This window comes from Semicossyphus pulcher, unplaced genomic scaffold (genome assembly GCF_022749685.1).
Source record: "Semicossyphus pulcher isolate SPU_LCO1_2020_fin unplaced genomic scaffold, fSemPul1.0.p SCAF_24, whole genome shotgun sequence".
In the NCBI taxonomy this organism is placed as follows: domain Eukaryota; kingdom Metazoa; phylum Chordata; class Actinopteri; order Labriformes; family Labridae; genus Semicossyphus; species Semicossyphus pulcher.
The window spans coordinates 6,268,793-6,282,816 of record NW_027211698.1 but is presented as its reverse complement, the minus strand read 5'-3'; the positions used below and the strand labels follow the sequence as shown (position 1 = coordinate 6,282,816).

Below are 14,024 nucleotides of genomic sequence, written 5' to 3'. Positions count from 1 at the left end.
GCTGATGAAGGAGCAACAGTGTGGCTAATTGGTGCATATTTCCATCTTTTAAATGTTATGTCATTTTATAAATAATACAACTTTTTCTTGTCGTGCTGGAAGCGTTTCTGCAGCAGCTTTGAGATCATTTAGAGTCACGACTCTGCAGCTCCTGATCGCTGCACAGAAACAAGGGACCAGGCCTCAGGTCGTTTTAAAGACAGAAGCTGAGGCTGCATCACTACTTCACTTTACTTCCTTCACAGCGTCTCTCTGCTGCTGATCAGTTTTTACTTAAAGGAAAAAACTGACACAGCTTCCTCTCGTCTCTCAGCTCGCTCTGCAGCAGCTCTGTAACGTGTGTGTGACTCTGATCCTCTCTGGATCTCTGAGCTTGCTTCTGCAGAGACAGATCTCAGCGCTGATGGAGACAAACAACAGGCTCCTTGTCCACAGCTGAGGAAACAGAGCGGCTGGCTCGAGCCGAGGAGAGAGGAGGAAGGAGGAGCAGACGTGACTGAGCTACTCCAGGAGCTGCTGATCGGACAGAGAGGTCGACTCTCTTGTGTTCTAAATGTGTTGCTCTACATGCCTGTGAGTGTGCGTTTGTGTGTGTTTAATGTGCACGAACCCTCTCACACACACCTGTAAATACCCTGCGTGTTAATGAGACACCTGGCTGCAGGTCCACTGAGGATCCGCTCTGACCCGCCGACTCGCTTTATGACGGCGTGCAGAGCGATAGCGGGCCGCAGGAGGACGTGTGGGTGCACAGCTGCAGCACAGCAGGCAGGAGGTGGTGGTGGGGGGGGGGTTCTGTTATTCAGTGAGGTGAGTCTGCAGAATACAAAAGAGAGAAGAAGCAGGAAGTGACCCAGAAACATGCAACACAAACACACCAATAAGAGTCTGCAGCAGCGACGACTGATGGAGATCATCTTCAAAGAGCCGTGAAACAACGATAATCATCGTGTGAGAGCATCAGGTGCGTGCCTCGCCTCGCCTCTCTCTGACACGTCCCCTGCCGATGCATCCACAGGACGGAGGCGAGGGAGTCACACCTGAGCGGAGACACGACCAGGAGCTGATTGAAACCATGTGCGGGAGGAGAAACGACTCCCAGGTTCCCCGTCAGACGGGGGCGTGAGCCCTCGTTAGCTGAAGACGGAGGCCTGTAGGGGATAAAATAACAAAGAGCGACTTTATAAAGGAAACAGGACGACTGCCAGGGAAGAGAGGCTGAAGTCATGCTGAACCGGTGAGAGCTGCTGGAAGCCGAAGAGATCCATTTATTCTACGAGGAACGAGACGATGAAAAGCAGGACGTTAGACTGAGATCATCATCGACGTCTGAACAGTTTCATCGAGAGAGACAGAAAGAAAGCAGCGAACACGCTCCACTGTCACTGACGATTCCTCTGATGATAGCAGCTCGCTCCCTCTGGGTCGTGAGGTTTTATTTTGGCGGGGTCTGTGGCGGCAAAAAGAGAAGAATAGTAGGATTCATTAAGAGTTAAATAACTTCATTAAAACTTGTTCTTAACGTTTAAGCAGTGGATTAAAGCCCCAAAATATTTGTACGGTGGCCCTGAAGGACAAAACACAATCAGACTTCATAAACACTGAAATATTATAAAACAAGGACAAACAGGAAGTGTGTGTTGACCTTCAGGGCCACCGTCTAATTTAGCTGACAGTTCCCAGCCTCTCCTCCTCCTCCTCCTCCTCTCTTACATAACTGAAACAGGTAGAGCATCATTACAGTGATGGGACGCTCAGGGGGAGGCAGACGGGACATTAGGCCTCAGAGAGAGAGAGAGAGGAGGCGAGACATGGACGAGCATGAGGAGAGAGAATCAGAGGGAGCGATCAGACTCATATATGGAGGCCGAGAGGAAGAGGAGGAGGAGGAGGAGGAGCACGGAAACACCTGCTGAAGTCATCAATCATTAAAGTCAATCACAAGAAAATCTGTTTCTTTTTCGGCCTCATCCCGCTGAAGTAAGCCAGAGAGCAGCCTCTGTGTAACTTCCTGTTTACAGTGAAGCTGAGACTCAGCACAGACAGATGAACGGGCGCTCCTCCGGGGGATAGAACGAACTAGACATGACGGCGTTTATTTAGCAGACACATCTGGAGGGGCGAGTTTAACTTCACTTTGATCTGAACACACGGTCGCTTCTCAAGCTAGCTGGACTGTAAACAATGCAGCGCACGGAGAAGGAAGTCTGGGCTGGAAGTCGTTAAGCGCTAAACGCTGGCTAAACCGGAAGCCCCGAAAGATGGCCGTCACTCCCAGAGGTTTTATCGTCCTCAGATGAGCAGTTAATTAGCTTAGCTTAGCATACAGACTGAAAAATGGGAGCCTAGCTCTAAATCCCTCTCCCAGCATGTCTGAACCTCCCTAACAAACACTTTCTTATTCAAAGTGTAAAAATTTTCTGGACGTGTGTGCTGGAATATTCCTGCCTCAGACGTTCCTGTGTGGCCAAGAAACGTCTCCAGCACATAAACGAGCAGAAACACAGCAGGAAGATAATCTAATCAGGTGAAATCTAATCAAAAAAGTTTCCACTTCTCATCAGGAAAAGTTTGAACCAGCAGCCAGGACTCTGGGATCACTGTACACAGCTGCTCACACACACACACGGAGCAGGAAGAAGTGATGACAGGAGGACACCAGAGTCCAAGCTAACCTGATTTCCATGCTAACACGTTAGCCGTGTGTGATTCCTTCATGATTCATGAAGAGGCAGACGAGGGGATGGGAGAGTAAAGAAGAATCTCTGGCAGCAGCGCCGAGGCTTCTCTTTGTGACGCTGTCGAACACAGCTGCAGACACTCAGTTCATAAAGACGACATGTCGGGAATGAAGATGATTCACGGGCTCGCCGTGACTCTCTTATCTCACAGCCATCAGTCTGTGTTTAATGTTTCCCTCCTCCTCTGCCGAGAAGACGTCTCCAACTGTCCCACCCCGACTCCACAGCCGAGTGTGTCAGAGGGTCAGGAGGCTAAGTGGGCCAAATGTGCAAACAAACATGGCCGCACAGCTAAAGTAACAACCTGAGGGAGGTTTGTGGGGATAACAGAGCGAGGACGGAGTCCTGAGAGACGGAGAGAAGACAGACTGTTTATCTCAGAGGACGACGCAGAGACGCTCAATAAGATCCAGCTGCTGAGATGTTGTGCTGATGGATGAACCGTTACTCTGACGTGCACTCAAACTGGCACTGAAAGTCCGACCTGTCAACAGGAAGCACAGGCTGGACAAAACTCCAAAATAAAAGCCTTTCTGCTGTCGCCTGACAGATCTCTGAATTATTGAGGCATCCTGCAGATTAAGTCATTTATTTTGGGATGCAGAGCAGATTAAACTTTTTTATTTTCCATTGGCTTCAATACTCAGATGATCCATCATGTGCTAAACGTGAGTCTCGCTGTACCGACCAGGACAGGTACAAAGGTGGGGATGGGTCCAGGTGGGTGGGGGTGTTGTGCCGTCTTTAGGCAAGGGCGTGGTGCGTTCACAGCCCGTGCTGATGACAGCAATCTGCAGTGACCGCTGCCTACAAGACCTGACTTGTTATAAGAGCGATATCACAGAGCGGGTGAACAAGCGCACCCTGTGGTTTGGCCCGGGTGGAGCTTCACAGAGGACACTAAAGACTTCAGAGTCAGATGATTTACAGAGTTTATTGTTCGATAATTGATGTCAGATGTTTCATGAGTCTAACTCAGGACCTTTAATCCCCTCATGGTTTAAGATGTTTCAGAGGAAGCTGTTGTTGACACAGAAACAAATAAACCTATTTGTACACCAGTGATTCCAGAATCTATAGAGTGCCGTTTATCACAGAGTAGAAAGGTCATCGAAGCCCTACACAAACATTTATCGACCTTTACAGCTCCATGACCCTGGCTGTTTCACCTTTAGCTAATGGATATAGCTAAAACAGTTAGCTAAAACTACTGGATATTGAAATACTTGAAGGAGTTAATAAACAACTAAAATCATTAGCTGAAAGTATGCTAATGGCTAAACAGCCGACAGAGATAGCTTAAAGTATGCTTATGGTTAAACAGTCGACAGAGATAGCTTAAAGTATGCTAATGGATAAACAGTCGACAGAGATAGCTTAAAGTATGCTAATGGTTAAACAGTTGACAGAGATAGCTTAAAAGAATGGATAAACAGATAGAATAGTTAGCTAAAAGTGGGCTAATGTATAAACAGATGAAGTAGTTAGCTTAAAGTAGGCTAAAAGGGAAAACAGTTGAAATACTTAGCTAAAAGTATTGACTATTAAAATAGTTAGCTTAAAGTATGTTAATGGCTAAACAGCGACAGACTTAGCTACACGTATTGGAAAAAAATAGATAAAATAGTTAGCTTAAAGTATGCTAAATGAGTAACAGTTGTCAGAGTTAGCAAAAAGTATTGTACAAACAGATAATATCATTAACTTAAGTAGGCTGATAGCCAAGCAGTTTTCAGAGTTAGCTAAAATGATTGGATAAACAGATAAAATCATTAGCTTAAAGTATGCTAATGGTAAAACAGCTGAAAGAGTTAGTTTAAATTATTGGATAAACAGATTAAATAGTTAGCTTAAAGTATGCTAATGGATAAACAGGGGAACTAGTTAGCTAAAAGTATGCTAATGCTTTAGAGTTAGCAAAAGAATGGTATAAACAGATAATATGGATAGCTTAAAGTAGGATAATGGATATACAGATAACATCATTAGCTTTAAATATGCTAATGGATAAACAGTTGAAATAGTTAGCTAAAAGTATGCTAATGGATTAACAGTTGACAGAGTTAGCTAAAGAATGCTATAAACAGATAAAATAGTTAGCTGAAAGTATGCTAATGGATTAACAGTTGACAGAGTTAGCTAAAGAATGGTATAAACAGTTAAAATAGTTAGCTGAAAGTATGCTAATGGTTTAACAGTTGACAGAGTTAGCTAAAGAATGGTATAAACAGTTAAAATAGTTAGCTTAAAGTATGCTAATGGATTAACAGTTGACAGAGTTAGCTAAAGAATGGTATAAACAGATAAAATAGTTAGCTTAAAGTATGCTAATGGATAAACAGTTGACAGAATTAGCTAAAGAATGGTATAAACAGTTAAAATAGTTAGCTTAAAGTATGCTAATGGTTAACAGTTGACAGAGTTATAAAGAATGGTATAAACAGTTAAAATAGTTAGCTTAAAGTAGGCTAATAGAGTAACTGTTCAAATAGTAAACTGACGCTGGAAAATGAATAAATAGTTGAAATGGATCTCCAAGGATTCTGAAAGTAGGTAAAACAAAAACACTTATGAATCTGCTTGTTTCCTCCTAAAATCCGTGTTGACCTTTGAACTCCAACATGTGACAAGTTGCAGACAGAGAGGCTTAAATTTCGGGTCCAGACAGAAGTTGTGGTCCGGGAGAGTAAAACATATTTATTGTAAGTGTGACACATTTGTTCGATGCATGTGTGTTTGTAACTGATATTACACACCAAGACTTTCTTCCCTCCTGATTGCGAGCGTTTCCTGTCACCAAGGCCTTCTGGGAAGTATCACCCTGCACCACCCGAGACTCCGCTGTCTCTTCACCTTATTCACCTTGAAGAAACGCTTCATGAGACTTTCATTAAGCGACATTAGATCTGACTGTCATCACTGAGAGCCTCCAGACCAAACCAGACTCACTTTCCCACCATAAACACAATAACCCTCCATGAAACATTAACACCGGCCTGCCTTTGGATCTCAGAGATACAGAGAGGAAATTAAAGATCATGAGTTGACCATAATCCAGATTAAATAAGGGATTAAACCCTCATTAGATTTAACGAGAGACAGATGAAGAAAGCTACCGGGAACACAGTCACACGTCTGCTGGAAAACTCCTCGTCAGGGCTTCATCAGGAGGCGGTTAACCAAAGAACAACCACCAACACTTTTTAATGATAACCAAACGTCGTTAAATCAACCATGTAAGGATAATTCAACGCCCCCACATGGCAGAGAGAGGAACTGCAGCAGGCTGTCATGTCTCAGCAGACAGTCTCTGAAGATTATATTCATCATTACTCATTGATTTCCCCGGAACACCGCATGCAGATGAACTCTGTGGTCGATATTCAGTGATGAAGAGTCTCCTTAGTCACTGTGGAGAGCAAACAGTTATTGTAAACACCCCCACACAAGTTTGAGAAAACTGATTGCAAAATTTGTCTTGCAACTTTTTCTTTGCAAGATTTCAACAGAAACGTTCAATTATTTATAGGAATTCAAATTTTCGACTTTGGCACCGACATTGGTCCTAACAAAAAACACAGAGGTCCTTATTTATGGGTTTAAAAATTTGAATTGTGCAACATAATCCTTGATGGATCAAAGTGCATCCACTAAAAGTTGTTTCCACTGACAGGCTCAGATTGTTATTCTAAGTGTGTGTCAACATTACAGAAAGGATCCCTACAGAGATAGACCTTTTTGTTACAGAGGAAGATGATTTATTTTAACCACAAACAGATGTTACATCGCTCTCTGCAAACACACCAGACTCCATTGAGAAAAACAGTGATTTTACCTTTGCAGAAAACAGGAGCTGCTGCTCTGCTGCTGCCTAGATTAGTGTGTTTGCTTGTGTTTTTATCTTATTTTTGTGTTATAAAAGTGTTATCTATAATCCATTACAGCACAATAACACAAACAAACTAATAGATAGAGGCAGCAGTCGACCAGCAACTCCCACATTCTGCAAAGGTAAAATCACTGTTTTTGTGAATGGAGTTTGGTGTGTTTGCAGAGAGCAATGTAATGTCAGTTTGTGGTTAAAAAAATCATCTTCCTCTGTAACAAAAAGGTCTATCTCTGTTGGGATCCTTTCTGTAATGTTGTCAAACACTTAGAATCCCCTTTAAATGTTATTTCAGGTGTACATTTTTTTTATACCTGTATATGACAAAAAGAATGCAGAAAATGGGAGTTGCTGGTCTCCCGCTGCCTCGATCTGTTAGTTTGTTTGCGTGTTTGAAATGTAAAACTCAACAAGTGTTATTTATTGGAGAATAAACCTTCCCATAAGTAATGAAAAAGAATAAATATTTCCTTCATCATGGCTTTAAAAGCCAATCATATTTACCCTGTAACTAACAGATTGCACAACTATATGGAGGAAGTTTCCAGGCCGGCTGGATGGAGAGCGAGTTCAGACGACAGGAAGCATGAGGCAGGACAAGAGAAGAAGAAGAGAACATGTTTCTTTCTTTTTCAAACATTTCCACGAGAAGACTCTTCAGTCTTCATACAAACATGTCACATTGCTTATAGTTCCATAATTCAGGTATAAAGGGAGTAATATTGTCGAGTAAAAGGCATTGTTATGTACTGGGTATAAAATGGTGCATGATGGGAGGAGACATGACGTGATGAGCTTTAAGTACAACATGGTGAGAGATGATACAGAGCTCAGTGATGGTTCTTATTTGTACATCAGTAGAAGAGACACATAAACAGCAGACAGAGCTGAGGCTGTGGACATACACGCTTATGATCGTCGTTTGTTGCTGAGAGAGGGAGAGGTCACAGACACCGTATAAAAAAGATGGCCGACATGACAGTGAAGCCATCTCTATCTTAATCTATTAAATCTCTTAAGTGATGTCACGTGAGTCAGCGTGGGTTGGGATGTAAGACGACAAACCTGCTAGCGGCTACAGGCTACGTTAGCCGCTGCTAGCATAACACCAAATCTCTCAATATAAAGCATTTGACTTTGATGCTTATTTAAAGCCTTTTTTACAGTTTTATTTTTACTACTGTTGTTTTTTTAAACTCTAAACTCTCTAATTTAAAGGATCCTTTGAAACACAGAAATACATCACACAGGGTAGATATATTTCTAACATGAATGCCACCCTATAAAGAGCATGACTGGCTCTTTTAAGAGGGATTTCCTCCGTTGGTGCAGATAGCACTGCTCTAGAACAAACTAAGTATCATAGGAGCTGGACTTCCTGTGTTTGCCCGGCGGTGAGTTTGGCAGCAGGCCGATGAAAACACGTCGCAACGAGGAGCAGCTCCTTCTAAACATTTCACAAAACAGGAAACACACAAAAACACTGCGGTGTTTCAAGTGTTTACTCCCCAACAGTCACGCTACAACACACAGAGGTAACGGAGACGCTGCAGAGAACAGGAAGCTGTCAAACAAGATGAGGGATGGAAACAATGAAAGGCAGAGAATGACAACACGTCCTTAAACTGTTGACTGAAAATAAAAAACATGCTCTTTGTTCAGAACATCAGCACTGTGGGTGAAATAAGGACAAGCAGGAGGTGAGCGTCTCAGACGTCTTTTTGCTGGTTTAAAGTCCGTCCACTTCTTTCTGAAGGTGAGCCAGGCAGAGGTGACGCCGTGAACGCCCCGCTAACACAGATTCTTGGTCTTTTTTTAACACAGCGTTGTTTGTCGTCTGGTAATAACATCGTTGTATTGTACACTTAAGTGTGAGGCACAAAAAAAACAAAGTCATCTGGGTTTTAAAGGCAGAAAACAAAATCATATGAAGTTGATTTAAAGGCCGTTATCGTCCCGGAACACGCTGATGAATACTGGCTCGTGATTAAACTCAGACTTAGTGTCCTTTAATTTTATTTTCAGCATGTAAGACACACGGTTATTAGTTTCCCATGAGCACTAGCAACTGTTCTGTTTCTAGTAATTAACTGCATGAAGGATCTGAAACAGCTAGCAAGCTAAAGTTAGCAGCAGCTCAGCTCGCAGCCCCCTCTATTGTGTACCTCCTTTGTTCAGTGTTTTACTAATTTGTTGTTTAAAAAGAAGGAGACCACTGCGGATAATTCAGCTCCTGATAAAGATAAACACTAAAGGAACCCTGTCTTAAAGCTAACAGCCTACTGATACGCTGTGTCTGCCAAATAGCATTTAAAAAACAGTGATTTAATGGTTTAATTGCTTTATTTAGTGTTTTTACTGGTTGTTGTAAGTGGATCTGAGTGTTTTGGAGATGATGACACATATGTGGATAATTCGGCTCCTTGTAAAAACTATATGAAAGGTGAACACTGACTTTTAACAAGCTCCTAGAATCAAGCTAGCAGCAGCTACGCTCCCAGCCCCTCCTGCCGTCCTGGGACTGTTTAAACTACGCAAACCATGAAAACTGAACAAGCTAGCAGCAGCTTAGCTCGCAGCCTCTCCTAATATTTGCCAAAGAGCATAACGTTAACTGCTTTATTCAAGTTTATTTTATTACAGGTACGTTTATTTTAGACAGGAGGAGGCTCCGTGAACAAATCAGCTCCAGGTAAAATACTTGTGCACAAAGAACACTGAAGGAATCTTATCATAAAAAGATGCTAAGCCTGCCGCCCCTCCTGAACCTCCTCTGCCCACCAAAGAGCATTTTAAAAACAACGATTTTTAACGTTAAACTACTTTATTTAGTGTTTTTACTGGTTTTTATCACCAGGTCTGTTTCTTTTGGAGAGGAGGAGACCGGTACGGATAATTCGGCTCACATTTAAAACACTGAAATAAGCCATTATAAAAAGTTACTAAGCAGCTCAGCTCCTAGCCTCGCCTGACAAACATCGATATTTAACATAAAGCTGCTTTATCTAGTGCTTTTACCAGTTTTAAAGACCAGGGCAGTTTAGTTTAGAGAGGAGGAGACCTCTTTGGATAATTCAGCTCCTGGTTAAAACGATGAGAACCATGAAACCTGAAGGAAACAAGCAAGCAGCAGCTATGCTCATAGCCTCTCCCGATGTCCTGTTTTTGCCAAACAGCATTTGAAAACCTTGATTTTTAACCTAAAACTGCTTTATTCAGTGTTTAACCTATTTTAATCACCAGGTCTGATTGTTTTAAAGTAGAGGAGATCTCTGTGGATAATTCGGCTCCTGTAAAATCCTTTCAAACACAGCCAAAATAACTGAAGCGCACAGATTTGACTGACAAAATGTGAGTCTTTTCCTTGCACGACTTGGCTGGAAAAGCATGAGAACAATGGTCATGGTTGGTGAAGTGAATGAGCACAAAGAGTCATGGGAAAGTTATTTGCAGAACAGCTGGGGCTGTGTCATAATAACAAAGTCCTTAATAAGAGGGAGAAGAAGAGTTTACAGTAGGAGACATTCAGCTCATTCAGAGTCCCAGTATTTAGCTTCCATTCGTCCTGCATGGAGCGCTGATGGCTGAGCCACGTTTCAAGTTGACTTGTGAGACATCAGTTCGTCAGACAGTGATGTAAGGCACCTTTTTACAAGTGCTACTGGTCACATAATTCAGATAAAGCAGCTGACTCATGATATAAGGAGTCTAGAGCCGCACATTATTAATATAAGTACTGGCCTGCTGAGAGCTGCAGCACCGTCTGGAGTCACGTTAAATATGACCGCGTAAAAACAGATAAAATATTAAAACAATTAAAAAAAAGACCTGATTATAGGTAACAGTCTTTTTTTGCATATGAGCAGGCTCAGAGAAAAAACTGTGATAAAAAAATCTAAAACAGCAAAAAAGTCACATAAATAAAAATATAAAAAGCAAATCTGTGGTGTGATACACGTCACAGGCTGTCTTTGATAAATACAGATTCTCTCCGTGATGGTACCTGTAACGCTTAAACATGTCGACTTGTTTCTCAGGACAATAAATAAAGCAGGCTGCGGGATCAGAAGTTCTTGAAGATCTCCAAGTCCTTCTGAGGCACAGGAGGGTCCTTCTTCCAGTCCTCGTCAGGGTAGACGTCAAAGTTAGAGGTGTCGCCCTCGTGGGACACTTTGGGGAGGATGGGAGGCTGCGGAGAGATTCAGGACGAGTTTAGGGTGGAAGAAATGCAGGTGATGCTGCAGGCGGAGGGGATAGTTATTGGACTATGTGAAAATGGTATTTTAGTTTCACATTAAACTCTCTGAAAACTTTGAATTTTTATGTTTTTACTTTAAATTCTGACATTATTTGCAAGAGAAAATTTTCATCGACACTGGTGGTAACCATATTTATGTTGGCGCGTATGACTGATAGGAAAACAAATCTATTATTTATTTATTTTTACAAATACATTTGTATTTTTTATTGTTTTACTTAGAATTTTTATTTCATCTTCAGAAAATGAAATTATAAATTTTCTTATTTATTTATAATTTTTTTTCCTTAGAATTAATTTAATTTATTTTTTAAGTTTTTAATACGTTTTTATTAATTTCGTTTTTATTAATATTCTGACAGAATTAATTCTTTTAATTTAATTTTTTACTAAGAATTCTTTTTTCTTCTGCATTAAGGCCTTTATTATTTTATTTACAATTTTTATATTTTACTTCCATTAAAAAAAAAAAGAAGTATATTATTAGTTTTAGAATTTGATTTGTCATTGTTGTGCTTTGAATATATATATATCTATTTTTTAATTGTGCTTAAAGTGCGAACTTAACTATTTTATGTAGTTTTTTTTTTAAAATGTAATAGTTTCATATCATTTTTTATCTATTTACATTCAATTTGTTTCTGTCAGAAATCTGACCTTTTTTAAAATACAGAATTTGTTTTTGTTTTACTTATTTTCAACGGACTTTCTTTTTTGGAAATCGGATTTTTCTTTTTTTAACTGTCAGAATTCTGATTTTAAAATCAAAAATGTAATTTTTCACATGAATAAAAAAGTAAATAAATAACTTGCTAATCAGAGAAAAGGTTGAACAAACACTTCTGAAGCAGCTCTCACCTTCAGCTTCCTCAGAGGAACGGCGTCCCAGTCGATCGTCTTGAACCACCGATGCTTCCTCACATCATCCGCTCCGTTCTGAAACAAAAGACACATTTATTTACAGTATTTTGATTTCTGACGTGAAGTTTGTCTCCTGCAGGCTGCTAGTGAACTAAAGCACTGAACAAAGCATATTTATATCATAATTCATGCACAAAAACTACCTCAGTTACTATTAATAAGTAAGTATTTAAGATGTTAAGATATGGTAAAGTATTAGTTATAGCTAGAGAAAAAGGTAATGAAGAGCTTAGTTACAGAAAACATACTACTTATATGCAAGCTAGTAAGTATATATTTAAATCCTTAATATGTGCAGCTTTATATAATAGACAACCTTTCGTTTATCTATTGATTATGTATAAATAATCATTGTGGCACAGTCGGACCTCCGTACAAACGCTCATAGTTGTGTTAATGAGCGATGTGACGGCTCTGCAGAGATTTATCGGCAGCCACAAATCAATATGATCTTGTCTGGATTATGTGGAGTTAATCAGCGGGATTAGAGGGGTTTGTTTTATTGAGAGCAGCTCTCAGTCTGCCACTCCTCTTACTGATGTTAATGAAACAATCTGGAACTATTTGAATCCGCACACAGAGACTGTTAAAGAGTGATGGAGTGGTTTGAAACTAAATGAAAAACACTGTTTTTTTCACGAGGCAAACATCTCTTTAAGGTTCCTTCCAAAGAGGCCACGCCCCTAATGCTGCATCACTTTAAACCTTAATATAATGTAAACAGTTGAGTTGTATAAAGATTCTCCCCATGCAGTTGTCATGAAGAGAGAAATTAACTATAGAGACCCAAACTGTTTTTTGTACCAGGCTGTAAACATGTTTATTTCTGCTGTAAAGTTTAACATGGGGCTCTATGGGGACTGACTCACTGCTGGAGGCAGCCTCAAGTGGACACCAGAGGAACTGCAGGTGTTGGGACTTAAAGTGAAAGCTGCTGCTACCTAACTAGTGCAGAAGAAGTTGTTGAAGTGACTGCAGATGTTTCTGCTAACGAGTCACTGTTTCCAATCAGAATGTGGCCCACAGATTGGTAAAACCTTGACATACTTGTGAATTGAGCTGCTTTCATTGGGGACTAATAATATTTAGTTTACAAGTCAGACATATTACAAACAGAAGCACAGACAGCCATCCATCCTGCTCCACAACAACAGCCTCCTGTTAAATTCCCCTCATTGGAGCCTAATTGGAAGCATGTGGAGCTTTCAGACGGCTGACGTCAAACTACCTACTGAAGGTATGAAATATGGTGTGCTGCCATGTGTTCAGGGAGACGAGGAGTCTAACCAACTCACCTTCATGTTGCCCAGCCGTCTGGCTCGGTCAATGACCAGAAACTTCTTGATGAGGTCCCTGAGGGGAAAGACAAAGATGTCAAGAAGACAAATGCATCTTCTCTAAAGGTTTCCTGACACTCTGCAGAAGAGTTGTGTCCCTTTAAAGACCTTCATTTTTGCACACGGCAACTTTCTGAGACTTGAAACACGTGATGTAGACATGCATGAGGATGATTCACAGGGGTCTTAAAATGTGATAACTGCTGAGAGCGAAAGGTGCCGTATCTCACATCCGACGAGCTGCTGACAGGCTCGTAAATACAGCAGCCGGATGCTGAAAAGTCAGCGATTCTTTCATATTTGTGTAAATCCTTCCTCTGCTTGAAGACAGGCCTGTGCAGCGATATGTCAGAGACATATTTAATCAGCTGCTGAGAGGAAAGTATTTGTAAATTTGCCTTTTGAAGCATTTCAGGAAGCAGGAACTTCAAAGGCACCAGACTCCATTGATAAAAACAGTGATTTTACCTGGAATAACATACGAGTTGCTGGTCTACAATTGTTAGTTTGTTTCTGATATTGTGTGGCTTTGGTGTTTAAAATTTTTACTTTGAATGCAATGCAATATTCATGTAACACAAAATAACACAAACACACTAACCAAATGAGGCAGCAGTAGACCAGCAACTCCTGTGTTCTGTGAGGTTTAAATTACTGATTTTGTGAATGGAGTCTGGTGTGTTTGCAGAGAGCAATGTAACGTCTGTCTCTGATTAAAAAAATCATCTTCCTCTTAGAGGACCTTTTTGTTAAAGATGCTTTTTTTAACCACAAACTGACGTTACATCGCTCTCTGCAAACACACCAGACTCCATAGAGAAAAACAGTGATTTTACCTCGAATAACATGGGAGTTCCTGCTCTACAGCTGCTTAAATTGTT

General features: G+C 40.9%; 1 protein-coding gene across 1 annotated transcript in view; it reads right to left on the bottom strand.

Moving 5' to 3' along the window:
* Nucleotides 1–8,398: 8,398 nt before the first annotated feature.
* prkx (protein kinase X-linked) overlaps nucleotides 8,399–14,024 on the bottom strand; it is a 30,237-nt gene continuing 24,611 nt past the window's right edge. Inside the window, exons 6-8 of the mRNA XM_069675237.1 lie at nucleotides 13,102–13,159; nucleotides 11,744–11,821; nucleotides 8,399–10,816 (exon numbers count right to left, since the gene is read on the bottom strand). Of these exons, the coding sequence (XP_069531338.1) occupies nucleotides 10,691–10,816; nucleotides 11,744–11,821; nucleotides 13,102–13,159 (262 nt within the window). The 3' untranslated portion in view covers nucleotides 8,399–10,690. The remainder of the gene's footprint in view (nucleotides 10,817–11,743; nucleotides 11,822–13,101; nucleotides 13,160–14,024) is intronic.